At 49.7% G+C, this 25059-nt stretch overlaps 1 protein-coding gene and 2 long non-coding RNA genes across 7 annotated transcripts; 1 reads left to right on the forward strand and 2 right to left on the reverse strand.

Annotated features, from left to right (window-relative positions):
- On the forward strand, positions 1–24181 carry CHST7 (carbohydrate sulfotransferase 7). Of its 5 annotated transcripts, none has more exons than XM_045471043.1 (2): positions 1–1720; positions 11923–13214. In XM_045471043.1, the coding sequence occupies exon 1, from the start codon at positions 228–230 to the stop codon at positions 1686–1688; it is 1461 nt and encodes a 486-aa protein (XP_045326999.1). In that variant the 5' UTR covers positions 1–227; the 3' UTR covers positions 1689–1720; positions 11923–13214. The 5 variants fall into 5 exon arrangements, with proteins under 5 accessions (XP_045326999.1, XP_045326998.1, XP_045327000.1 ...); XM_045471042.1 differs by lacking the exon at positions 11923–13214 and adding an exon at positions 8983–9877; XM_045471044.1 differs by lacking the exon at positions 11923–13214 and adding an exon at positions 8988–9877.
- On the reverse strand, positions 4381–5307 carry LOC123594278. Its single transcript, XR_006710736.1, has 2 exons — positions 5040–5307; positions 4381–4742 (listed from the first exon to the last, which is right to left on the reverse strand). It is a non-coding gene; the product is annotated as an uncharacterized LOC123594278 (long non-coding RNA).
- LOC123594279 lies at positions 10582–16207 on the reverse strand. The gene is made up of 2 exons (XR_006710737.1): positions 16026–16207; positions 10582–10945 (listed from the first exon to the last, which is right to left on the reverse strand). It is a non-coding gene; the product is annotated as an uncharacterized LOC123594279 (long non-coding RNA).
- Positions 24182–25059: the final 878 nt, after the last annotated feature.

Consider the following 25059-nt stretch of genomic DNA (forward strand, 5'->3'; position numbering starts at 1 on the left):
ACCAATAGGCGGCTCTCCAGCGGCTGAGCCGAGAGAGGGCAGGGGCGCCGACACCAGCACCATCGCCTCCCAAGTTTCCCCTTGTGGATGCAGGGCGCGGGTGGCTCCGCTCCTCCCGGCGCAGAGGGCCCCGAAGAGGCCGGAGGAGAGGGCTCGGGACGGGATTTGTGAGGAAGGGGAGAGGACGGGCGCCCCACCCGCTCGCAGGGTGGGGGGCTCGGTGAACGATGAAGGGCCGGCGGCGGCGGCGCCGGGAGTACTGCAAGTTTGCGCTGCTGTTGGTGCTCTACACGCTGGTGCTGCTGCTCGTCCCCTCCGTACTGGACGGCGGCCGCGACGGCGACAAGGGCGCGGGGCACTGCCCGGGCCTGCAGCACAGCCTGGGAGTGTGGAGCTTGGAGGCGGCGGCGGCGGACGAGCGCGAGCAGGGCGCCGAGGGGCGGCCGGCTGCCTCGGGGGGCGCCGGCCCGTCCCCCCAGTCCCTGGGCAACCTCAGCGGCGATGTCGCGGAGGCGGTGTCTCGCGAGAAGCAGCACATCTACGTGCATGCCACCTGGCGCACCGGCTCGTCGTTCTTGGGCGAGCTCTTTAACCAGCACCCGGACGTTTTCTACTTGTACGAGCCCATGTGGCACCTATGGCAGGCGCTGTATCCGGGCGACGCCGAGAGCCTGCAGGGCGCGCTGCGCGACATGCTGCGCTCCCTCTTCCGCTGCGACTTCTCGGTGCTGCGGCTGTATTCGCCGCCCGGGGACCCCGCCGCGCGCGCCCCGGGCGCGGCCAATCTCACCACGGCCGCCCTCTTCCGCTGGCGGACCAACAAGGTCATCTGCTCGCCGCCGCTTTGCCCCGGCGCGCCCCGTGCCCGCGCCGAGGTCGGCCTCGTCGAAGATGCCGCCTGCGAGCGCAGCTGCCCGCCCGTGGCTCTACGCGCCCTGGAGGCCGAGTGCCGCAAGTATCCGGTGGTGGTCATCAAGGACGTGCGCCTCCTCGACCTGGGCGTGCTGGTGCCTCTGTTGCGTGACCCCGGCCTCAACCTGAAGGTGGTGCAGCTTTTCCGTGATCCACGGGCCGTGCACAACTCGCGCCTCAAGTCCAGGCAGGGGCTGCTGCGCGAGAGCATCCAGGTGCTGCGCACCCGCCAGCGGGGCGACCGCTTCCACCGCGTGCTGCTGGCGCACGGCGTGGGCGCTCGGCCCGGGGGCCAGTCCCGCGCCCTGCCCGCCGCACCGCGCGCCGACTTCTTCCTGACCGGCGCGCTCGAGGTCATCTGCGAAGCCTGGCTGCGCGATCTCTTGTTCGCGCGCGGAGCTCCCGCCTGGCTGCGGCGCCGCTACCTGAGGCTGCGCTACGAGGACCTGGTGCGGCAGCCGCGCACCCAGCTGCGCCGCCTGCTGCACTTCTCCGGGCTGCGCGCGCTCGCCGCCCTCGAAGCCTTCGCGCTCAACATGACGCGGGGCGCGGCCTACGGCGCAGACAGACCCTTCCACCTGTCGGCGCGCGATGCCCGCGAGGCCGTGCACGCCTGGAGGGAGCGCCTGAGCCGAGAGCAGGTGCGCCAGGTGGAGGCGGCCTGCGCTCCAGCCATGCGTCTGCTGGCCTATCCTCGCAGCGGAGAGGACGACGACCTGGAGCCGCCTGTGGATGAGGAGAAGCCGCTGGAGACCGAGGCCGACGGTGCCACGTAGCCCCCCGTCGTGCGCCCCCGGGACGGATCCGGGTAAAGTTCGGGCTAGGGAAGGGCCTCTGGGGAGCTCAGACCAGCCTGCGGGGGCGGGGGGGGGGGGGAGTGGGGGTGGGTGCCATCCCAGATCTCACCCTGTCTGAATAGATTCGAGCGGGTGGGAAAGAGCTGCTGGTAGAATTTGGAAGAGAGTGTCGGGATCTCCAGCTTGGCCACCTGCCCCCTCCGAGGAGGGCCCTGCGACGCGAGGGAGGGGGTTAAGTTTGGCTGAGGCGGAACGTAGGTCCCCTCTATGAAGTAGGAGGTAAGGTCGGTCACCTGTTGAGCATGGGGCGAGGAGAGGGAGGGGGAAGAGAGGGAGAGGAGGGAAGAGGTCTGAAGAGAGCAAAGATTTGAAACAGTCATAATGGAACTTGAGACCGAAAATTGACATGAAAAGTATCGGATTTCGGGGACTATTTGAAGCTGGTTTTTTTGTTGTCGTTGTTTTTTAACCTTGACACCGCTCTGTCCTGTGGGGAAACTTGGCAACACGGAGAAAGCCCAAAGCGGGGTTTGGTGCACAGTTATGGGCTCCTCTCCTCCCTACCCCTAATCTGTGTCATACTTACTTTCTGTCTCTCTCTAATGCTCAGCTCCAGGGCTTTCCTTCTAAGTTACCAAGCATACAGGTGCACAAAGGCCTCTCTTGAAACGGTTTTTGCACGTGTGTGTGTCTCAGGGTCTGGTATGGTCGCAGAGAATGGACTCTGCTTTCTCCTGGCTCCTGTAGCATTTTCTTTCCCCCCGCCCCCCAAAGGCTGGCGTTTGCAGGATATTTGACCACATCCCATTCACATCAGGTCACAAAAGCTGCCTGGTCAGCTTCCTCTAGCGCCCACAAGACCTTAGCGCCGGGCTTCCCACATTCTGCCGCATCCCTTTGAGAGATGGAACCTTTAGAGGGACAGTAGCACCTTTGGCTGTGAAAAGACAGCCCCCACCCTCGATTTTTTGTTCTTTCTCTATAAAGCATGTGTCATAAGACGCTAAGATGGGTCATAAATGACCTCAAAATGTGTTCAGTGTCCGTACATGGTTGGGCTGAGGGAAGAGTTTGTTCTGCATGATGCTGACCTTAGGGGTCTAGTTAGTGGCATGGGAACGTGTTTCCCCAAACTGAGTGCGACTCTGTGCCTTGGGAGGGTGCAGCCTTCTGCACTGTGCAGTCCGGAGGAGGAGGAAAAGCCAAGCCTCGAGGGCGGAAGTGACTTAAGTTTCCATTCATTATTTTATGGTGTAATTCAGTATTCCCCTGGGATGAAGCTCTGAGGACAAAGTGGAAGATGTTAATAAAGACGGATTTTGTTGTTCTTTAATAGACCAGGGTTGCAGAGCGATTTTGCTCCCGGCAATCAAGTGGTTTTCTGGGTCAGTTTCTGTAATTGCTAGGAAGTCTGTGTTCTTTCCTGATTTCCAGAGCAGAGGAAGGTAAGGCACAGTGTGACTTGTCACGTCTTAACAAAAACATCCTTTCATCTGCTAATCCTGTTTTTGCAGATGTAAGTAATGAACCAGCCCCTCACCCTCTCTCACAGGCCTGAGGGAAGAAAGCCTCTCCAGGACGAATTCTGCAGCATTTTATGACTTTAAGAAGGGGGGGGGGTGCCTGGGTGGCTCAGTCTTTTAAGTGATGGCTCAGGTTATGATCGCACAGTTTGTGGGTTCGAGCCCCACATTGGGCTCTGCGCTGACAGCTGCTTGGGCCTGCTTGGGATTCTCTTTCTCCCTCTGTCTCTCCCTTGCTTTCTCTCCCCGTCCCTTCCTGGTTCACATGCTCTCTTTCTCTCTCTCTCTCAAAATAAATAAACTTTAAAAAAGAAAAGAACTATCTCCCAGACACCTTTATGGTTTTCATTTTTACTATCAGTTATTCAGCTCTGGCTGGGGCAAGGTAAGAAAGAGAACAGAGAGGAGGACAGAGTGTATAATCTTCATCCTCTAGGAAGTTAGAATCCGTGGTGGTAACAGTGATTATGGAGCAGATGCTGGTGCTGCTGTTTGGAAGGCCAACGAGGCTCCCTTTGCAGGGACATTTGGGAGCAAGCCTTAGGCTCTTCCGTACGTTAGTGACTGAGCCCTCCTTCCCACACTTCTGCCGAAATTATCCGCCGCTACCATGTCACCCCCAACGAACCAGTGGATTTGTTAAAATGCATGTATTCCTGGTTCCTAGAAAGGTAACGTCGCTGGCCAGGACTTTCCAAAAACCTGTCACGCCCTGCTCTAGGGACACATGCATCGAGCTAAGCACTGTACACGTGCCATTACTTTGGTCTATCATCAGTTTTACGGATGATGAATCCAGGACTCAGAGAAGCCAGGTGACCTGCCCAAAGTCACACCAGGGCTGGGGAGGGTGGGGTAGCCTTGGTGTTAGACCCCAGAGCTCAGAATCTCTCCTTCTCTGGGCCCCTTGGCTTCCCCTGGCGGTACCTTTGGCACCCCGGCCAGGCTGGAGTGGGAGACACAATTAGCTTTATTGTTAGTGAGTTCCAGCCACTGGACAAATCCATAAAACGTCCCCGGGCTGCCCACAGAACCTATTCACCCTCCCCCTGGCTGTCCTTCACATGGGACATCATCGCGTGCCCTGTGACCCGACCAAGAACCAAGGGGGGTTTGCTCCTTGCTGAGTCGCAAACACACCGGGTGGAGTTGTTGCACAAGGGGAACTTTATTTGCATCAAGTAAGGAGAGCACGGGAATAACTTCCAAAACCATGACTCCCCAAGGGTCAGGACGAATATTTAGATGGGGAGCCTGGTTGGGGGGGGGGGCGGCGGGTGTCGCCGTGCGCGGCTGCGCATGCGCCTTAAGGAAACATGCGTATCCATGCCCTGTATGTTATGTCAGTGAGGCTTATGCTCCTCCTTGGGCGGAGACTTTATATTACAATGAGGTACTGATAGTTGTAGGTCATTTTAGAGGTCGCTCCGGGGTCCACAGGTGCGAGTGGGGAGGGGTTAGGCTCAAACTGGTCAGGGTGGTTTTGGTTCCCATTTGCCTAAGAGAGAAGCTGGAAAGAAGAGTTTAAGGGAAAATGTGGAACAAAGGTCAGTGAGTACATGCAGGTGGCAGTAAAAGTCAGGCATTGGGGTCTAGCTGACGACACCCCTAGCTCAGCAGTGAAGAGGGGAGGGTGCTCCGCGTCAGTTCACCCGAGTACCTTCTGGATGGTCCATCCCAGACAGCCAGGATCTGGCAGGGAGGGAGGGAGTGCACTTTTTTTCCGGGCTGGGTGGGGACCAGAGCGCCATCAACCCAAGTCCCCAAGGACTCTTCCATCTTTTCCACCTTCTCGGCTTTCACTTACCAGCTTATCCTCCCAAGGATAAGGCTACAAGATCATAGCCTCGGCAACGAGCATCACTTCCTCACACAAGGACGCTGCAGCGTTGTTAAAATGCAGGAAGGAAGCTGGTTAGCGGGTAAGGAAGGGGTGGAGGAGTTTTCCCGCGCCTGTCTCTCCTTCAATCTGGTTATAAAACCTTCCCAGAACCCCCACCCCCAGCTGACTTCCTTTGACCTCTCACTGGCTAGCACTTGGTCACATGACCGGCACTAGCCCATTGATTGGGGGAAAGGAGGGGGCTCCTTGGGATCGGCTTAGACCCGAGATTCTCAGCACCCCCTGAACAGTACATTCACCTGAGGAGCTTGATTGATTGATTGATTGATTTTCAAATGTTAGTACCTGAACTCCACTCCCAGATATTCTGATTTTACGGGTGTGGGGTGGGGTCCAGGCACTGGAATGTTTTATTTACTTATTTTTTTAATGTTTATTTATAGTTGAGACAGAAAGAGACAGACAGATCGCGAGTTGGGGAGGGGCAGAGAGAGGGGGAGACACAGAATCTGAAGCAGGCTCCAGGCTCCGAGCCCGCAGCACGGAGCCCAATGCGGGGTTCAAACTCACAAACCATGAGATCGCAACTTGAGGCAAAGTCAGATGCCCAACCGACTGAGCCACCCAGGGGCCCCGAGGCACTGGGGTGTTTTAAAAGCTCCCCAGGGGATTGTACTGTGCGGCCAAAGTTGAGAACCACGGTGGGACCTGGACTGGTCATGGGTCATCGCCCAGGCGGTGCTCTTGCCCCTGGAACAAGATCCAGATAGGGACTGAAGGGCTGTTGATGAGCAGAGAACTGTGGGCCACAGCAATTTAAGTCAAGGCACTTGGAGCTCTGAGGTTCCAAGAAGCTGGAGGGTGTTAATATGGAAAGGGAAAAACACCTTCAATTATTCATGGCCCCGTTTATCACTCTCTCCCATTCCTTCGAATGCTTTGTTGTCTCTAGCTTCTTACTTAATAATCCATCATTGTGCCCGCGATCCAGTGCTGTTCCAAACAGACCCATGCGCTGTCCTGTCCTTTTCAGCGTGTCTCCCTTTGATTTCTGCCCTTGGGAAGCCCCCAAGATGTCATTCCTGTAGGCATTTAAGAGGCCTTGGTCTTAGGGTGCCTGGGTGGCTCAGTCAGTTAAGCGTCCAACTCTTGGTTTTGGCTGGGGTCATGATCTCACCGTTCCGAGTTCGAGTCCTCATTGGGCTGCCAGTGTGGAGCCTGCTTGGGATTCTCTCTCTCCCCCTCTCTCTACCCCTTCCCATGCACACACACACACACACACACACACACACACACTCTCTCTCTCTCTCTGTCTCTCTCAAAATAAATAAAAAAAAGACACCCTGGTCTTTGTTCTTGACAAGATATAGATGGGCCCTTTGAATGAATTTAGAAAAGGAGGTAAGCGCACTGTAAACTAATAACCCAACGATCAGAAAGCTTTCTAAGGACACTATCCAGACAGAAAAAGAAATGACCAGCCACCACCAAATCCCCAACAAAGCATTTTTTTTAAATATTTTTTTTTTTTTTTGAGAGAGAGGGAGATGGAGAGAGAGAGCACAGGCTAGGGAGGGGAAGACAGGAAGTCAGAGCATCCGAAGCAGGCTCCTGCACCGGTAGCAGAGAGCCCAGTGTGGGGCTCCAACTCAAGAACGATGAGATCATGACCCCGGCCCACGTTGGATGCGTAACCAGCTGAGCCACCCAGGCACTGAAAGGCGAAACAGGTTTTTAAAACCCGTCCACATCCAAATCCTTAATGTCCCCTTGTGAGGTTAGTGCTGCCTCTGATCAAGACATTCTCTGAGCTCCCCTGTGGGTGGGGCTGCCTCCCCAAGCAGGACCCCCTCAGTTGATGGTGGATTTGGTGTTTAGGAAAAATCCAGACTTGTCAAGCGTGGCAGGTGAGGCAGGGGAGGAGGCTGCTCCTGGGAAGTGAGGTGTGGCCATAAGGTAGTAACCAAGTCATCTCTTGGCACATATGAAAATCCGTTTTTGTGTTAAGGTGCAGGAACCCAGGATTTTGAGCCTGGCCCTTCTGGTTACCTCTTTTTTTAAAATGTTTACTTATTTTTGTGAGAAAGAGTCGGCGGGGTGGGGGGGCAGAGGATCCAAAGTGGGCAGAGAGCCGATGCGGGGCTTCAACTCACAAACCGTGAGATCATGACCTGAGCCAAAACCGAGAATCAGATGCTTAACCGATTGAGCCACCCAGGCACCCCTCTCCTGGTTACTTCTTTAAAAAAAAAAAAAAAAAAAAAATTTAATGTTTATTTTTTTTTTTTAATTTTTTTTTTCAACGTTTTTTATTTTATTTTTGGGACAGAGAGAGACAGAGCATGAACGGGGGAGGGGCAGAGAGAGAGGGAGACACAGAATCGGAAACAGGCTCCAGGCTCTGAGCCATCAGCCCAGAGCCCGACGCGGGGCTCGAACCCACGGACCGCGAGATCGTGACCTGGCTGAAGTCGGACGCCCAACCGACTGCGCCACCCAGGCGCCCCTAATGTTTATTTTTGAGACAGAGAGAGAGAGAGGGAGGGAGACAGAATCTGAAGCAGGCTCCAGGCTCTGAGCTGTCAGCACAGAACCTGACGCGGGGTTCAAACTCACAAACCGTGAGATCATGACCTGAGCCCAAGTCGGACGATTAATCTACTGAGCCACCCAGGTGCTCCCTGGTTACTTCTTGACTGACCTTGGGCAAGTCCCTAAACCTTTTTTGGCTTTAGTGTTCTTACCAGTAAGAAGAGGAGGTCAAGAGGATTTTCAGGGCTTCTTGGAGCTGAGGGGAGGCGACATTTATTGCGTGCCTAGTTTGTGCACTGTTACATGCTTAATGCGTGTTGTCTGAGTGTGTCTTCACCTCAGCCTTATGAAGTACACAGTATCCCCATTTTTGGATGGTGAAACCAGCTCAGAGAGGTTGGGTAACTGTCAAGGATAACACAGCCGGAGGATTGCAATCAGGTGCTCTCTATCTTGAAACTAGCATCTAAAATTATTTTAGAAATAACATAAGCACACGGTGGAGAAAGAGCTTAAAACTTAAAATAACCCGCCAGTCTTACTTCCCAGAAGCAACCACATGTGTTTCCTAAAAGACAGACATGTCTTGGGGTATCTGTCCAGAAACGTTTTATGTGAAATCAAACATAGCCTTTGCGGACTAGTTCAGTCTTCTTATTTTTATTTCCTTAAAACATTTCTAATTGAGAGATAATTGACATAGGACACCGTGTTAGTTTCAGGTGAACGACGTACTGATTCAATATTTGCGTACATCGTGAAGCGATCAGTCTAGTTAACGTCTGCCTCCGCTTGTAGTTAATTTGTTTTCTTCTGATGAGAACTTTTAAGATCTACTCTCTTACCAACTTTCAAGGGTACCATACTGCATGCCCACGACTTATTTATCTTATACCTGGAAGTTTGTGCGTTTTGACCCCTTTCGCCCATTTTGCCCGCCTGGCTCTGGAAAGTACCAACCTGCTCTCTGAGTGTGTTTGTTTTTTGGATTCCCCACATAAGTAAGATCATACAGTATTTGTCTTTTTTCCATCTGACTTATTTCATAAGCATGATGTTCTCAAGGGCCATCCATAGTCTCGCAAATGACGAGATTCCCTTGTGGTTTGTGGCTGAATAATCCTCCATCGTGTATATCTAAGCCGTAGTTTCTTTATCCATTCCTCTATTGTAAATAATGCCGCAGTGAACACGGAGGTGCAGGTATCTTTTTGAGTTAGTGTTTTTGTTTCCTCTGGAGAAATACCCAGAAGCAGACTTGCCCGATCATGTGGCAGTTGTGGGTTTACCTTTTTCAAGGAACTGCCATACTGGTTTCCGTAGTGGCTGCGCCAATTTCCATGCTATCATGCATTTTTGCTTCCATCTGCTTAAGTCCAGAAACATGACGGCTCTGATGAGAGTAATCAAGAACGTGACTCTGAAGAAGAGGGTGGAGAGAAGTCACAAGTTCCAGATTCTAAATCGCTATTTTGGGCAAGTCCTCGAAGTCCGGCGCTGGATAGAACACCCCCGGGGAATTCGTCGGCTGCTGTACATTCTCTCTCCGCCAGCCCCTGGCCACCAGCTGAGGGCACGGATGTCACCTGTGTTTTGGAGAGTCTCAGTAGTGATTGCATTTAATAAATATGAGGGCGGGGTCCCTGAGTGGCTCAGTCAGTTCAGTGTCTGACTTCGGCTTAAGTCTTGATCCCGTGGTTCGTGGGTTCGAGCTCCACGTCCGGCTCTGTGCGGACAGCTCAGAGCCTGGAGACTGCTTCGGATTCTGTGTCTCCCTCTCTCTGCCCCTCCCACACTCACATGCACACTCGCTCACTCTCTCTCAAAAAATAAACATTTAAAAAGTTTTCAAAAATAAACAAAGCCATATTTTTCTTTCCATAGGCTATTTAGGGACATTTTTAGGAACTCTTTCAGTATCTCTGTGCTGGGGAAAAGACGGGAGGGGAGGTTGCTTTTCATTCTGAAAGCTGGGTTTTTAAAAAATGTTGACTGTTTCGAGACTAAAATTGTATATGCTTTCAGGAATTTGAAAGTCTGAGAATACCGGCTGCTGATGGTTGCCATTATGTTCTTACAAAATTATTTTCTGTTTTTCTGTGGAATGTTCCAGCAGCTAGCAGTGTCATAACGTACTGCTGAGTTCATGCACTTATCCTTTAGAGGATCAGTAACGTTTAGGGAAAGATTTGTGGGCTTAAGCAAGAAACTTAGTACCAGCTGGCTGTAATAAGTTTTTACCTATTCAGATTAAACTTCACGATTCTTTAGCTTTTGTTTAGGGGTTTTTCTGGTGATCTTTTACGAAGAATCTTTTCTAAGGCACTGTTCTCTTACCTTTTTTGTGCCAGTGTTTCAGAAAATCGCAAACTGGATTCCTCTGCTTCCACTAACCCAGTTGTGACAAAATCTAATGTGTGAGGTATGATACAAAGGGTACAGGAATCGGGGCGCCTGGATGGCTCAGGTCATGATCTCACGGTTTGGTTCACGAGATCCAGCCCCTCACTGGGCTTGTGCTGTCAGCGTGGAGCCCGCTTTGGATGCGCTGTCCCCACCTCTCTCTCTGCCCGTCCCCTGCGTGCACGTTCGCTCTCTCAAAAATAAATTAAAAACTAATAAAGGTCACAGAACTAAAATAATGAAACTTGGTAAAACATTATAGGAGTGTACTTTAACATATTTCATTAGTTCCCAGTCCCAACGTGACATTGCTACGTTTTTTCATGTTTATTTATTTGGGGAGACAGAGAGAGGCAGAGAAAGAGGGAGAGAGAGAATCCCAAGCAGGCTCTGTGCTGTCAGCGCAGAACCTGACGCGGGGCTCGATCTCATGAACTGTGAGATCGTGACCTGAGCTGAAATCAAGAGTCGGGACGCTTAACTGACTCAGCCACCCAGGCGCCCCTCATTGCTACATTTGTAATTGTGCGTAAGTGTTAAGTATGTGTCTAAGAAAAACGCTACAGTAGGATGGCTTTACAGGTGACCTTGCATAGCAAAAGGTGCACACTTTTTACATTTTGAGAGGTAAAGTTCTTTGAAGTTGCTCTAGTGTTCACTCCCAGCGTTTCTGGGAGTGTCTGTTTCCCAGACTTTCAACAACGTGAATTTTCCCTAATTTTTTCATCTTGGCTAGTGTGATGGGTGGAAAAACGCTTCCGCCCAGAGCCCGGGCTCTCTCTGATCCCACAGTGCCTCTCAGACCGTAAATAATTGCCTAAATGTCCGGTCGTGGTGACCAGGATGCCCCGACAAAATCGCCTTCTTAGCCTCCTGGACTCCACATGTATTTGGCAGGTGTCGTTCCCGTGATCCCTTCTGAAGGACTGGGTACGCTGTGAAATCAAAATGATCATCTTTATATAAAACCAGGCAGACACGTGACCGCCTGCTCAGGACTGGCCTTGTGGTGCTGTTGCAGTGGGTTCTACCTATTGACTTTGAACTTCCACTATTTCGGGACGCTATCACTGGGGGGATTTGGCTGATTTTAAATAAGGTTTAACCTGTTGTGCACGGTCTTGGTGCTCCTGAGAGCCCTCTTTGTTGTCTGGGGCAGCGGGAGGGCACAAATGCCCCTTTGCAGTTGTTGAGGAAGGATTCAGAGGGTTTTCAAAGAAGTTTTTTTCAGTCTGGGCAGAGATTTTCTTCCCATGAATACAAATGTCATATAAATAGTCCGAGCAATGCTTTTAAAAAACATTTATAAGCAGCTGGCTTAAAATTCCTCAGTATGCCTTTTCTCAGGCTGCTGGCAGCATGAACAGCCCGGAGAAGACCAGAAACTGAAAAACGCACAACTGGTCTTTTATGGGTCTGAGTTCCAGCTGAACAAAGTGACTTAGAAATGAACCTCTCTCCAGGCACCTGGTTGGCTCAGTCGGTTAAGTATCTGGCTCTCAATTTTGGCTCAGGCCATTGTCTTGTGGTTTGTGAGTTCGAGCCCTGCGTGGAGCGTGCTTAGGATTCTCTCTCCCTCTCTCCTTGCCCCTTCCCCACTCTCTCTAAATAAACTTTAAAAAAATTTTTTTTAATGTTTTGTTTATTTCTGAGACAGAGAGAGACAGAGCATGAGTGGGGGAGGGGCAGAGAGAGAGGGAGACCCAGAATCCGAAGCAGGTTCCAGGCTCCAAGCTGTCCGCACAGAACCCGACGCGGGGCTCGAACTCACAAACCGTGAGATCGTGACCTGAGCCGAAGTCGGATGCCCAACCGACTGAGCCACCCAGGCACCCCTAAATAAACATTTTTTTTTTAAGTAAAGAGAAAAGAAATGAACTTCTCTCTTTTTCTTTCTCTCTCTCTCTCTCAGAGGTCTCCTGGCTCGTCATTCTCTTGCTTTGTAGTGGAACTGAAGGAATTGGCTCTATTGAGAGAAACATTTCTGCCTAGGTGCGGTATAGAGTAAGAACAGTAAGGACTAAGAAATAGCCCTGGCCCAAGTTCAAGAACATGGGGAAGTGGAGAACCCTTTGGGAGCCGAACAGGAAGCAGTTTCAATTGGAGAAAAGTTGCAGAGCTCAGGGATGTCTTCATGAGAATTGGAACCCTTCAGCTTTGCTCCCTGCCTACCCCCACCCCCTCCGCCCCCGGCCCCGCAGGCACCACGCCAGCATCCGGGTGTGACAGCTTCTGCAGCTGCCCTCGTTCACATTAAAGACCGTCGTGCTGGATGCTGATAGTGGATATTTCTCAGTGAGGGGGTTAAGGGGCTGTGAAGGGCGACCACCACGTCTGACTTCAAGGATGACCGTGTTCAGAGTGAACAGACTGCCCTCCCCTGAAATCAACATGAGTAGCAAGGAGCTTTGCTGTAGGGCGACATTCTGGAAACAGCCACTGAGGCAGACGTGTGTTTGTGCGTGCAATGGAAGCCCTTTCTATTAAGCCTTTCTTTCGGACAGCAGTGCTAAAAGGAGCCCCAGAAGGCACCGGGCGAGCCGTGAGGACGCAGGGCAGTCCCTGGGCCCTGCTGGCCAGATGCCTCAAATCCGGCCGGAAATGAGATTGTCTAGAAGGCCAGCTTGGAGAGATTCATATGGTGTGATTAATGTCATTTGGTGGTGGCAACCAGCAGGCCAGAAGCAGAGGAACCAGCCTACCTGAAAAGTCAGAAACGGAACATGACAGAAACGTTTGTTAAGGTTGTAGGGAGCAGGTAGGGGCTCGGGACCATGAGTTCTTTTGTAAAGGTGGTAAACTGAGGGAAGTCGGGAGCAGGTGCCAGCGTGAACTTGGGAGGAGGCCAACCGAAGCAGTTTTTACATACCAGACAGATCAGGTGAGCTGCAGGGAGAAAGACCCCAGAGCTTTTGAGGTCACTCTCCCCATGGCTGAGACCAGACTTTACGAGAAAGGACTCGTCACCGTTTCAGAGAGATCATGGGAACAGTAAGCCAAAACTACTAAAATCAAGAGTGTTTTAAAAATAGGACTTCCTTTCAGACAGCCTAGAGCTGGCATATGTTAAATGTACGGACTTTAGAAGCAATGAAAGTAGATGGCCCTTTCTTGCTCTAATGAAGGATATCACCAACATGGATGTAATAAAGGAAAATAATACATTTTTTTCAGGTTCTCCAAACAATAAAAAAGGTTACCCTTTGTTGTCTTTCTGTGCCCTCTCCCCCCCACTCACCCACCCCACCCCCAGCTAGGGATGGCAAAGGGGACTATCTCGCAAAAAAGGAGGTGGTTGGCTGAAAAAAACCCCACACTAGCACACCCTCCCAAAGATAACAGCATTCCCAGCACTACTGAATTCCTTTTACATTTCTTTTCTTTTCATTTCCCAACAAAGGGAAAGAGAAATAGTTTTGAACTCAGGAAAAATTCACATCCTGCTCCTAAATATGGCAATTTCCGGCAGTCCTACGGGCCCAGGGGAAGAGTGGTTTCCCCACGCCAATACCCTGTGCCAACGTGAACCTGCTCTTGGCCATGGGGCCATTTTATCCCCCACTGAACTCTGGACAGGGCTAGATCCGGGTAGAGCTGACACGGTGCCTCACTCTACAGGAAGAGATGGGCACGGACGCCGTATACTGGCTAGACATCCTAACCTGTGAACCCTAAAGTTGATCGGGGGGGGGGCATCCCAGGGACCCCCTCCCCCACCTGCAGCTAACTCCACGGACCAGTAGCCCCTGTGGGGGCCAAAGGGCTGCCTGAATGACAGACCCAAGCTCCCTCACTTCTTAGCCACACTAACCCGAGCCGCCCCCCACTTGGTAGATGACAAACATGTGCAGGTGGGCAATCAAATCTATGTTCTAAGATCCTGACTCAGTTCCTTTACTTGAGTCGGGAACAACTTTACTCACAAAAGCAATTATGTATGCCAATTAAAACTAGACCTCGGAGCAGCTCAATGAAAGGAAAAAACAAAAGCCAACTTAGGCAGACTTAGCGGTTTCCAAGTTTTATAAATACTGGTTTGGAGCACATTTTATTCATTTTGTTCTCAAGCGAGCTCAGAAACTTGGGACATTTTTCGCTGGGGGTGGGCATGATAAAACTAGAAACATGCCATTATTTGATCCCGTTCTATTGGGGAAGTATAATGGCCATTTAATTTGGGCTCCGGCTGACTCTGGAGCTTGACCAAATGACTCGCATGGGTTGAGGTTTTCCTTGGAATTCTGGAGTGGAGAGGTGAGTCCTTTTCTCGCACCGTGAGCAGGGAGGGGGGCGGGGGGGCAGTTCAGCTCCTGGAGGGCTGCCAGCAAGTGGCTTCTCCCCTAGTTTCTCCCCCTACTCCCTAGACACGCGTTTTTGTGTTTTTTTTTTAATTTATTAATTTATTTTTTATTTACAAAAATTTTTTGGGGGGCGCCTGGGTGGCTCAGTCAGTTAAGTGTCTGATTTCGGCTCAGGTCATGATCTCATGGTCCGTGAGTTCGAGCCCCGTGTCGGGCTCTGTGCTGACAGCTCAGAGCCATGGAGCCTGTTTCAGATTCTGTGTCTCCCGCTCTCTGCCCATTCCCCTCTTGTGCTCTGTCTGTCTCAAAAATAAACATTAAAGGGGCGCCTGGGTGGCGCAGTCGGTTAAGCGTCCAACTTCAGCCAGGTCACGATCTCGCGGTCCGTGAGTTCGAGCTCTGGGCTGATGGCTCAGAGCCTGGAGCCTGTTTCCGATTCTATGTCTCCCTCTCTCTCTGCCCCTCCCCCGTTCATGCTCTGTCTCTCTCTGTCCCAAAAAATAAATAAACGTTTAAAAAAAAATAAACATTAAAAAAATTAAAAATAAATAAAAATAGAAAATAAAATTTTTTTTAACATTTGTTTATTTTTTGAGAGACAGAGCACGAGCGGGGGAGGGGCAGAGAGAGAGGGAGACACAGAATCGGAAGCAGGCTCCAGGCTCCGAGCTGTCAGCACAGAGCCCAGTGCCAGACTTGAACTCACGAACGGTGAGATCAGGACCTGAGCCTGAGTCCAATGCTCAACCCACTGCCCCACCCAGGCACCCCTGTGGGGTTTTTTTTTTTTTTTTTAATTCAGTCCCTGTTTTCAACCTAAGCGAGAGTTGCTTCAAGGATTAAATCCCACTAGTGCAAATATAGTGGCAACACCCCTCCCCCCTCCGCCCTGCCACTTGATTTGTCAGACGGAAAGTCTGGAAATAATTTATAACGTTTATGCTACTTAAGTACATTTCTAGCTATTTGGGGGGTGCGGTTGTATTAGCAAACTAAATGTTTCCTATTACATTTCGCTTTAGAGTCACAGTGAGGGAATGCTTGCCCTTTGACATTTCTGGGGTTTCAAGTATTATTTTAACATCATCCCCAAACATCTTCCTTAAAAAAAAAAAAAAAATCTTAATGGCCCTATTGTCGTAAACACTGTCAGTCATTTCCGTTTTCCTTAGCGCCGCATTTCACCCATTGGGGGTTAAAACAGGAGGGTTAAGAAAACTTAAAAACGGGTTGACAGATAATGTCAGGAACGCCGTCCACAGAGGGTGAGGCCGAGCTGGGATGGTGGGAGAAGACCCCACGAGCACCCGTGGCCACTGAAAAGGAGCCTAACGCCCGTCCTCAGCCCATCTGCCCTGGAGGGGATCCAGGAGGAAGGCTGTTACAATGGGCTGGAAAGTAATTCACCCCTGATAGCGGGGCCCTGCTGAATACCCGGAAATCTCAGCACCCCCCCCCCAGCCCAAGCACCACATCGTCGCATCGACTCATAGCATCTGGGAAGCAGCTTTCGGGGTGATCAAGCCGGGGTGCCTCACCTGGCACAACTGTGTGGGCCGGGACATGTGCGTACCTCCGGAGGCGAAACGAAGAAAAACTTGGAAAAGGGCGGGGGGGGGGGGGAGAGGAGGGGGCGGCGATCTACAAATGCAGTGGGAGGGGGAAGTGAGCTGTCCCGTGCCCCTGGCGGGGGGGGGGGGGGGGGGGCCCGTACCTGACTCCAGCCGGGCCAGGAAGGCCACCGAGAGCGGCAGGGCTGCAAGTTCATTTGGTGTGGCCGTTCTGTCGTCAAACTTGAAAGCCAGCAGGAAGTTGATTTTCCCCCCTCCCCCATGCCAGCTTCGAAGGTTGGCCGAAGTGTGATTAAAATACTAAGCGTGTGCCTCCCTGAGTTATTCTACCGGAGGGCAGGGAGCCTCGGCCAAGCCAACTGCACGCAATCGCAGTGAGGCTCCGTTCCCTTTGATGGCACTGAGGCTAGCCAACCAGCTGCGTTTAGGGCCCGGCTGCTCATTTAAATAATCAGGGAAACTGCCGCACAGGAGGGAAAATACACGCAACTCTTGGGAGTATGACTTTGAATCTGTAAGTAAACAATCGTTTCTTTAAATACATTTTTTAAGTTTATTTATTTCTTTTAAGACACGGAGAGGGAGAGTGAGCACAAGCGGGGGAGGGCCAGAGAGAGGGGACAGAGGATCTGAAGTGCTGACCGCAGAGTCCCATGGGGGGACTCAAACACATCAACCCGCACGACCTGAGCTGAAGTCGGATGCTTAAACCAACTGAGCCACCCAGGCGCCCCAACAATCCTTTTCCTAAAAGCGCAAGGTGGGGGCGCCTGAGTGGCTCAGTCAAGCCTGACTTCGGTTCAGGTCATGATCTCTCAGTTTGTGGGTTTGAGCCCCAGGTTAGGGCTCTGTCCTGAGAACTCAGAGCCTGGATCCTGCTTCGAATTCGGTGTCTCCTTCTCTCTCTGCCCCTCCCCCCCCCCCACTCGCAATCTGTCTCAAAAATGTTTAAAATATTTTTTTTGGTCTTTTTTTTTATTTTTAATTTTTATTTATTTTTGGGACAGAGAGAGACAGAGCATGAACGGGGGAGGGGCAGAGAGAGAGGGAGACACAGAATCGGAAACAGGCTCCAGGCTCCGAGCCATCAGCCCAGAGCCCGACGCGGGGCTCGAACTCACGGACCGCGAGATCGTGACCTGGCTGAAGTCGGACGCTTAACCGACCGCGCCACCCAGGCGCCCCTAAAACATTTTTAAAGAAGTAAAAGTGCAAGCAAATTTGTGAATTGAGCATGAAGGAAAGACTTCACACTTCGAGGCCACATTTTCTTAAAACAACCCTTTTCCACATGCTTCACGAAACAGTAATGTACTGAAATCTCTATACTTCTGGAAATTAGTTGCAGTAACTTTTTCAAATTATCTCTTTTCAGGGCCCCTTGGTGGCTCAGTCAGTTAAGCGTCCAACTCTTGGTTTCAGCTCAGGTCATGATCTCATGGTTTTGCCGGTTCGAGTCCCACATCCGGCTCTGCACTGTTAAGTACAGAGCCTGCTTGCAATTCTCTCCCCCTCTCTCTGCCCCTCTCCCACGTGCTGTCTCTCTGAAATTAAATAAATAAATAAATAAAATCATCTCCTTCCTGTTATCATACAGAGTAGGTCTTTTTTTAAATTGAAGTCTTAGGTTCCAGTATTAAGAGTCCACATTTATATACATTACAAAGTGATCTCCATGATAAGTATAGTCACCATCTGTCACCATGCAGCGTTATTACAAAATATTATTGACTACGTTCCCTATGCTGTACTTTGCATGCCTGTGACTTAGTTATTTTATCACTGGAAATTCAGTGTCCTTAGTGCCCTTCACCTATGTCACCGATTCCCCCACCCCCTTTCCCCTGGTAACCACCTGTTTGGTCTCAATATGAATGTGTTTTGTTTGTTCCTTTACTTTTTTAGATTACACAGTATTTGTCTTTCTCTGTCTGACTTATCTCACTTAGCAATAATACCCTTTAGGTCCATCCATGTTGTCACATATGGCAAGATCTCATTTCTTCTGGTTAATATTCCATTGTGTGTGTATGTTTGTGTATCTATATATGTGTATCTATATATGTGTATCTATATATGTGTATCTATATATGTGTATATATAGATACACACATGTATGTATACACACATATACACATGTATGTATATATACACACATACACGCACAAAAAAATACACACACACACATATACACAACATATCTTTAAAAAAAAATTTTTTTTAATCTAGGGGCGCCTGGGTGGCTCAGTTGGTTGAGCGTCCGACTTCGGCTCGGGTCGTGATCTCACGGTTCGTGAGTTCGAGCCCCGCATTGGGCTCTGTGCTGACAGCTCAGAGCCTGGAGCCCGCTTCGGATTCCGTGTCTCCCTCTCTCTCTGCCCCTCCCCCGTTCATGCTCTGTCTCTCTCTGTCTCAAAAATAAATACATATTTTAAAAAAGTTAAAAAAATTTTTAATGTTTATTTTTGAGAGAAAGAGGGGATGGAAGGGCACAGAGAGGGAGACAGGATCCCACGCTACAACAGAGAGCCCGATGCAGGGTCCAAACTCACAAACCTTGAGATCGTGACCTGAGCCGAAGTCAGACACTTAACCGACTGAGCCACCCAGGAACCCCAAGATTTATCTAATTTTTAATCTTTTCAAAGAACCAGCTTTGTTTCATGGATTTTCTCTTTTCAGTTTTACTGATTTCTTGTATTTATTTTCATCTTGTTTTTTGAGGTGGGTGTTGATCATCCATCTGAGACCTTACATCATTTCTAGTGTAAGCATCTAATACTATAAATTTCCTTCTCAGCACTACATTGTCTGTGTCTCACAAATTTTGATATGTTGCGTATTCATTTTAATTCAATATATTGGTGTTAATATTCCACGGATTATTTACAGGTGTGTTCGTTAATTTCCAAGGGTCTAGAGAATTTCTTGCTCTTTTTCTACTATACATTCTTAGTTTGATTCATCATTAGAGAACACACTCTGTATTATCATTTCAATTCTGTGAAATTTGTTCAGGTTTGTCTTATGAACCAGGATATGGCCTAGCTGGTGAATGTTCCATGCGTGCTCAAAAAGAATGTGTTTCTATTGTTATCAGGTGGAATGTTGCATAAATGTCAATTCAGTCTTGCTTGGTTGATGGTATTATTTCGTTCCTCTATATCATTGTTGAGTTTCTGTCTAGTGAATTGTATCACTTGTTAGAGAGAGAGGTACTGACGTGTCCAACTATAGATGTGAGCATGTCAGTTTCTCCTTTCTGTTCTTTCAGGTTTTGCTTTTAAAAAATTGAAGTTCTGTCGTTTGCTGCATATACACACATTTAGGATTGCTATCTTGTTGGTGGGTTGAACCTTTTACCATTACATACTGTCCTTTGCTGTCCCTGGTAATTTTCTTTGCTCCGAGGTTTATTTGACCAGATATTAATATAACCATTCTTCCTTTTTTCTGATTTTTAAAAATTGAGATGGAATTCACATACCACAGAGTTCACCCTTGAAAGTGTTCGATTCAATGGCTTTTAGCACATTCGGAAGGCTGTACGTTGATCACCACTATCGAATTCCTGTTTGATTATTATTTAAAAGTAGCAATTTATTGGGGCACCTGGGTGGCTCAGTTGGTTGAGCGTCCGACTCTTGGTTTCAGCTCAGGTCAGGATCTCAGGGTTTCGTGAGTTCAAGCCCCACATCGGGCTCCCAGCAGAGCCCGCTTGGGATTCTCAGTCTCCCTCTCGCTCTGCCCCTCCCCCGCCTGTGCTGTGTCTCTCTCTCTCTCTCTCTCAAAGTAAATAAACTTAAAACAAAATTTATTTTAAAAGTAGCATTTTTTATCAACCAAGTCATCAGTTTTCACACAATTTCAATAACTGTAGCAATTTCCTCAAACCACCTGTAGAAATTCCGAAATGATGGCATTGTTGTTTCAAAGCATTGTTCTTTACTTGACCTGAATGATCCCCCACTTTTAGCACCGCTGCAACCTGAAAACCTGTAAGCTGCTTGGTGACCTTGGACTTGGCTATGGCAGCAGCTCACTAGACCCCTCTGTGGCAAGTGTCTGGGTCTCGCACCACCGATGCCCCTCTCAATTAATGTTTGTATGGGGGCGCCTGGGTGGCGCAGTCGGTTAAGCGTCCGACTTCAGCCAGGTCACGATCTCGCGGTCCGTGAGTTCGAGCCCCGCGTCGGGCTCTGGGCTGATGGTTCAGAGCCTGGAGCCTGTTTCCGATTCTGTGTCTCCCTCTCTCTCTGCCCCTCCCCCGTTCATGCTCTGTCTCTCTCTGTCCCAAAAATAAACATTGAAAAAAAAATTAATGTTTGTATGGCTTAATCCTTTTCATTCTTTGACTTTTCGACCTACCTATAAGGTATTTGAAGTGACTTTCTTGTAGACAGCATATAGTTGGGTCATGTTTTTAAAACCATTCTACTGGTCTCTTTTTGGTTTTGTTTTTGTTCTTTTTGAGAGAGAGAGAGAGCAAGAGCACACACACTGGAGAATTGGGGAGGGGCAGAGGGAGAGGGACAGAGAGAGTCTTAGGCTCCACACCCAGCTTGGAGCCTGACTCAGGGCTCGATCTCACAACCGTGACATCACGACCCGAGCCAAAATCAAGAGTTGGATACTTAACTGACAGAGCCACCCAGGCGCCGCAGCTCATCTCTTTTTGTGTATCTGTGAACTTAGACCACTGATACTTAATGTTATTATTGATATTATAGGGCTTCAATTTGCCATTTGTAAAACTTAATTACTGTTTGTTCCCTGTTTTTTGTTCCCATTTCCCTTTTTGTGCCTTCCTGTTAGTTACTTGAATATTTAAAAAAAATTCATCTTTGGGGCACCTGGGTGGCTCAGTCGGTTGAGCGTTTGACTTCAGCTCAGGTCATGATCTCAGGGTTCGTGATTTCGAGCCCCGCATCGGGCTCTGTGCTGACAGCTCGGGGCCTGGAGCCTGCTTTGGATTCTGTGTCTCCCCCTCTCTCTGCCCCTCCCCTGTTCATGCTCTGTCTCTCTCTGTCTCAAAAATAAATAAACGTTAAAAAAATTAAAAAAAAATTCATCTTATTTGCAGTTGTTTTTTTTAAGTTTATTTATTTTTGAGAGAGAAAGAGTATAAGCCGGGGAGGGGCAGACAGAGGGGGAGACACAGAATCTGAAGCAGGCTCCAGGCTCCGGGCTGTCGCCACAGAGCCCGACATGGGGCTCGAACGCACGAGCTGTGAGATCATGACCTGAGCCGAAGTCGGACGCTCAACCGAATGAGCCGCCCAGGTGCCCCTGCAGTGTTTTTTTTAATGTCCATGTTGAGAGACAGAGTGCGTGTGTGAGCAAGCACGAGTCGGGGACGGGCAGAGAGAGAGGGAGAGAATCCTAAGCAGGCTCTGAGCTGTCAGCACAGAGTCCAACTTGGTCACAAACTGTGAGATCATGACCTGAGCCAAAATCGAGAGTCAGACATTTAACCGACTGAGCCTCCCAGGTGCCCCCCCATCTAGTAGGCTTTTACAATTTTGGTTATTGTACTTGACAGCTCTAAACTTTCCATTTGGTTCTTTTTTTAAAAATATTTTCCTGCCAAGAATTTCTATTTTTAAATTTGTATCAAGTGTGTTCCTGACGGCTAACTAAAGCATAGTTATGAGAGTGGCTTAACATCATTTGCAGATAATTCCAGAGTCTGTGTTGGTTCAGTGTTGGCACCTGTCACTTACCTTTTCTCATTCAAGTTGAAATTTCCCTGGTTCTTGGCTCGATGAGTGATTTTTTTAATGTTTATTTGTTTTTGAGAGAGAGGGGGAGGAGAGAGAGAGAGAAAGAGCATGAGTGGGGGAGGGGCATACAGAGAGGGGGTAACAGAGGATCCCAAGTGGGTTCTGACATGGGGTTCGAACCCACAAACCGTGAGATCATCACCTGAGCCGAAGTTGGACACTTAAGTGACTGAGCCACCCAGGCACCCCTGCAGTGTATTTTTTCCCCTCATGTTTATTTGAGAGAGCAAGCGAGCAAGTGTGAGCAGGGGGGAGGCAGAGAGAGAGGGAGAGAGAATCCCAAGCAGGCTCCAAGTTGTCAGCACAGAGCCTAAGTGGGGGCTCAAACCCATGAGCCACGAGATCATGACCTGAGCCGAAGTTGGACACTTAACTCAGCCACCCAGGCGCCCGGACAAGTGGTTTTTAAATCGTATCCTATTTGGGATCCATTTGAATCTCTGAATTTTATTTAGGTCTATTTTAGCAGGTCTCCGCGGACACTGCTGGGGGAGGAAGGGGTGCACCGCCTGGTTCCCGGCAGGTGGGGGTGGTAATCTAGAAGTCCTAGCTTCCCCTGGGCCTCTGCTGACAGGAGGGGGGATTGTGTGTGTGTGTGTGTGTGTGTGTGTGTGTGTGTGTGACCATTTACGTTTCCGGCCTGCGGGCATCTTCAGCGTCTATTCCGGGACACGGGGGAAACAGAAAGGCAACCCAGGGAACTCATGGCTCCGTCGTCCCTTATTGTCTGTGGTCGCTCCACCTTCTTTCCCCCACCCTTTAGAGTTTTATCTCTGTCTTACATATCATGTGGGGGGATTGTAGTTACACTTTGTACAAGGAATAAGGAGAAGGGCATTTACTCTAGCTTATCTGGAACTAGCGCTAACCCTTCTGGAAAAAAAATTTTTTTTTAAATATTTATTGATTTTTTGAGAGAGAGAACCCCGAGCAGGCTGTGAGCGGTCCGCGCACAGCCTGACTCGGGGCTTGAACTCACAAATCCGTGAGATCATGACCTGAGCCAAAACCAAAGAGTCAGACGCTGAACCGACTGAGCCAGCCAGGCGCCCCGAAATTACCTCGTCCACGTGAATCTTTACGGCACACGTTTCATCATCTTGAAGACGCTTCTTTCCCCAGGCTCGGCGTCACTAATCCTCTTGAGCCGATGGCCAGTTTCAGCACGTTAAAACATAATGTCAAATCTGGCACGTGGCCAGGGCAAGGGGAAGGATCACAAGGGAGCAAGAAACTGGGGGCAGGACTAGCGCAGGGTATTGTAAGGAGACAAAGAGTAAAGTTCAGATGCCGCAAAGTAGGAAGCTGGACTTGTTGCCTATGGACAGCCCCCGTTTTAGGGAACAGCCGACTCTTGTTGGCATGATTTATCGTGCACGTGTGAAGGATGGAGGGTGCCGTGGTCAGTGCCTGAAGGTACCGCTCTGATCCCAGGCCTTCCCCCACTCTGCGCAGCTGGTCTCAGAAAGTTCTCTTCTCGGGGCGCCTGGGTGGCTCAGTCGGTTGAAGGTCCGACTTCGGCTCAGGTCACGATCTCACCGCGTCGGACTCTGTGCTGCCAGCTCGGAGCCTGGAGCCTGCTTCGGATTCCCTGTCTCCCTTTCTCTCTGCCCCTCCCCCGCTTGTGCTCTCTCTGTCTCAAAAATAAACATTAAAGAAAAAAAAAAGAACGTTCTCTTCCCAACAGGTGCCCCCTCCAGCAGCAGTTGTAGAAAGCGCAGTCATGCGGACGGGGGTGCCCATCGTTCTCCTATCTTCATCCTCACCAAACACCTCTTGGGCCACATTTTCTCCTGGCCCGTCCTCACAAAGCAGAAATGACAGTTACTGCCTCGGTGTGGATTCCCAGCACTGGATGATGCAGCTTCCATACGGAAGGTCACAGGCTTCATGTTTAAGAGGCCTTTACGCCGTCAGGGTTCAACAGGCTTTTCTGTCTGTGGATTTCTGTGTCCTGAAGTTCAAACATCCTTTGTTCCTTCCCTTCCAGGTCAGTCACCATGAACCGGGGCGCTCAGCATGTTGCCCCAGCACCGGAGAAGCCACACTGTGGAGGCGGTGTCTCACGCTGTCACAGGCTGCGACTTGGCTTGGTACCCACGGCTGTGCAATTCTGCATCGCGGGGATACCGTGAGCTCTTAGATAATGACCGATGCGTTGGTTGCGACGCAGTTGTCAGTAAGGAAGTGACCGCACAATGTGGATAATTATGCCCATAAAATAGGAAGAGCTTGAGTTCCCAGCCCGAACCTGCCTCTCCTGGAGCCGTTGCAACAGCGCGTTCTCGGGACAAAGAAGAGATGCGATTTGGTTTAAAGTGGACTCATTCGGCTTTTCTTCAAATAGCCCCCCCACCCCCTTACACCTGCCCCCAAACCAATTTTTGAAAAGTAATTTCTCTCCCTGGGGTGGGAGAACCCCACGGACCCGAAACAAGATTTTGCTTTCAAGTTTTTCTGTCTGGTGTTTTTGTTTTTGTGCTATTAAATGACTCCGGGGTCGTTGTTAAAGACAAGATCTGTTTTGTTTTGTTTTGCTAGGATGCAGATTTCATGATGAAGTTCAGTTGCGTGGTTGGGAGGGGGTAGGGTGGGAGGGAGAAGCTAGTCTACATACAAAGGAATATGAAGGAAACTATATTGAGTTCAAGAACCTTAGCAGTTATCCAACACTCAAAGCCTGTTAACAACTGTTGTAGGCCAGAAGTTACAACACAGACCAGATTTAAAGTGTTTCTCTTAATCCTAAGGCACATTTCAAAAAAATCTCTGAAATCTGTTGCTGTGATTAAAAAAATATTTTTTTAATGTTTATTTTTGAGCCAGAAAGAGACAGAGCTTGAGTGGGGGAGGGGCAGAGAGAGAGGGAGACACAGAATCCGAAGCAGGCTCCGGGCTCCGAGCTGTCAGCACAGAACCCGACGTGGGGCTTGAACCCACGAACCATGAGACCATGACCTGAGCCAAAGTCAGAAGGCTCAACCGACTGAGCCACCCAGGCGCCCCAGTTGCTGTGATTTTTTAGACCCTGTTTCAAAACTTAAGGTTTAAAGCACCTGAATCGGGGGGTTGGCAAAAATCCTTTTCCGTAGAAAGTCAGATAGTAAATGGTCTGGGCTTTATGCACAAATACCTGGTCACTTCTGTCGCAGCTACCCAGCTCTGCATGAAAGCACTCACAGACATTGTGCAAATGAAGGCGCCTAGGGCATTCCAATAAAACTTTATTTACAAAAATAGGTGGTGGGCCGGATTGGGTCCAGAGGGGCTGGCTAGCCTTACTTTGTCTTAGAAACACACTGAGAAAAGGATCACACAGCATTCTTCTACTAACTGACGATACTTATAAAATGCAAACACAAGATGAGCTCAGCCAGTTAATCTTTTTATTTTG

The sequence above is a fragment of the Leopardus geoffroyi genome, chromosome X (assembly GCF_018350155.1).
Source record: "Leopardus geoffroyi isolate Oge1 chromosome X, O.geoffroyi_Oge1_pat1.0, whole genome shotgun sequence".
NCBI lineage: Eukaryota > Metazoa > Chordata > Mammalia > Carnivora > Felidae > Leopardus > Leopardus geoffroyi.

Excerpts from the sequence above, each read along its gene's own strand:
- CHST7 (XM_045471043.1), top strand. The coding sequence starts at position 228 with ATGAAGGGCCGGCGGCGGCGGCGCCGGGAGTACTGCAAGTTTGCGCTG.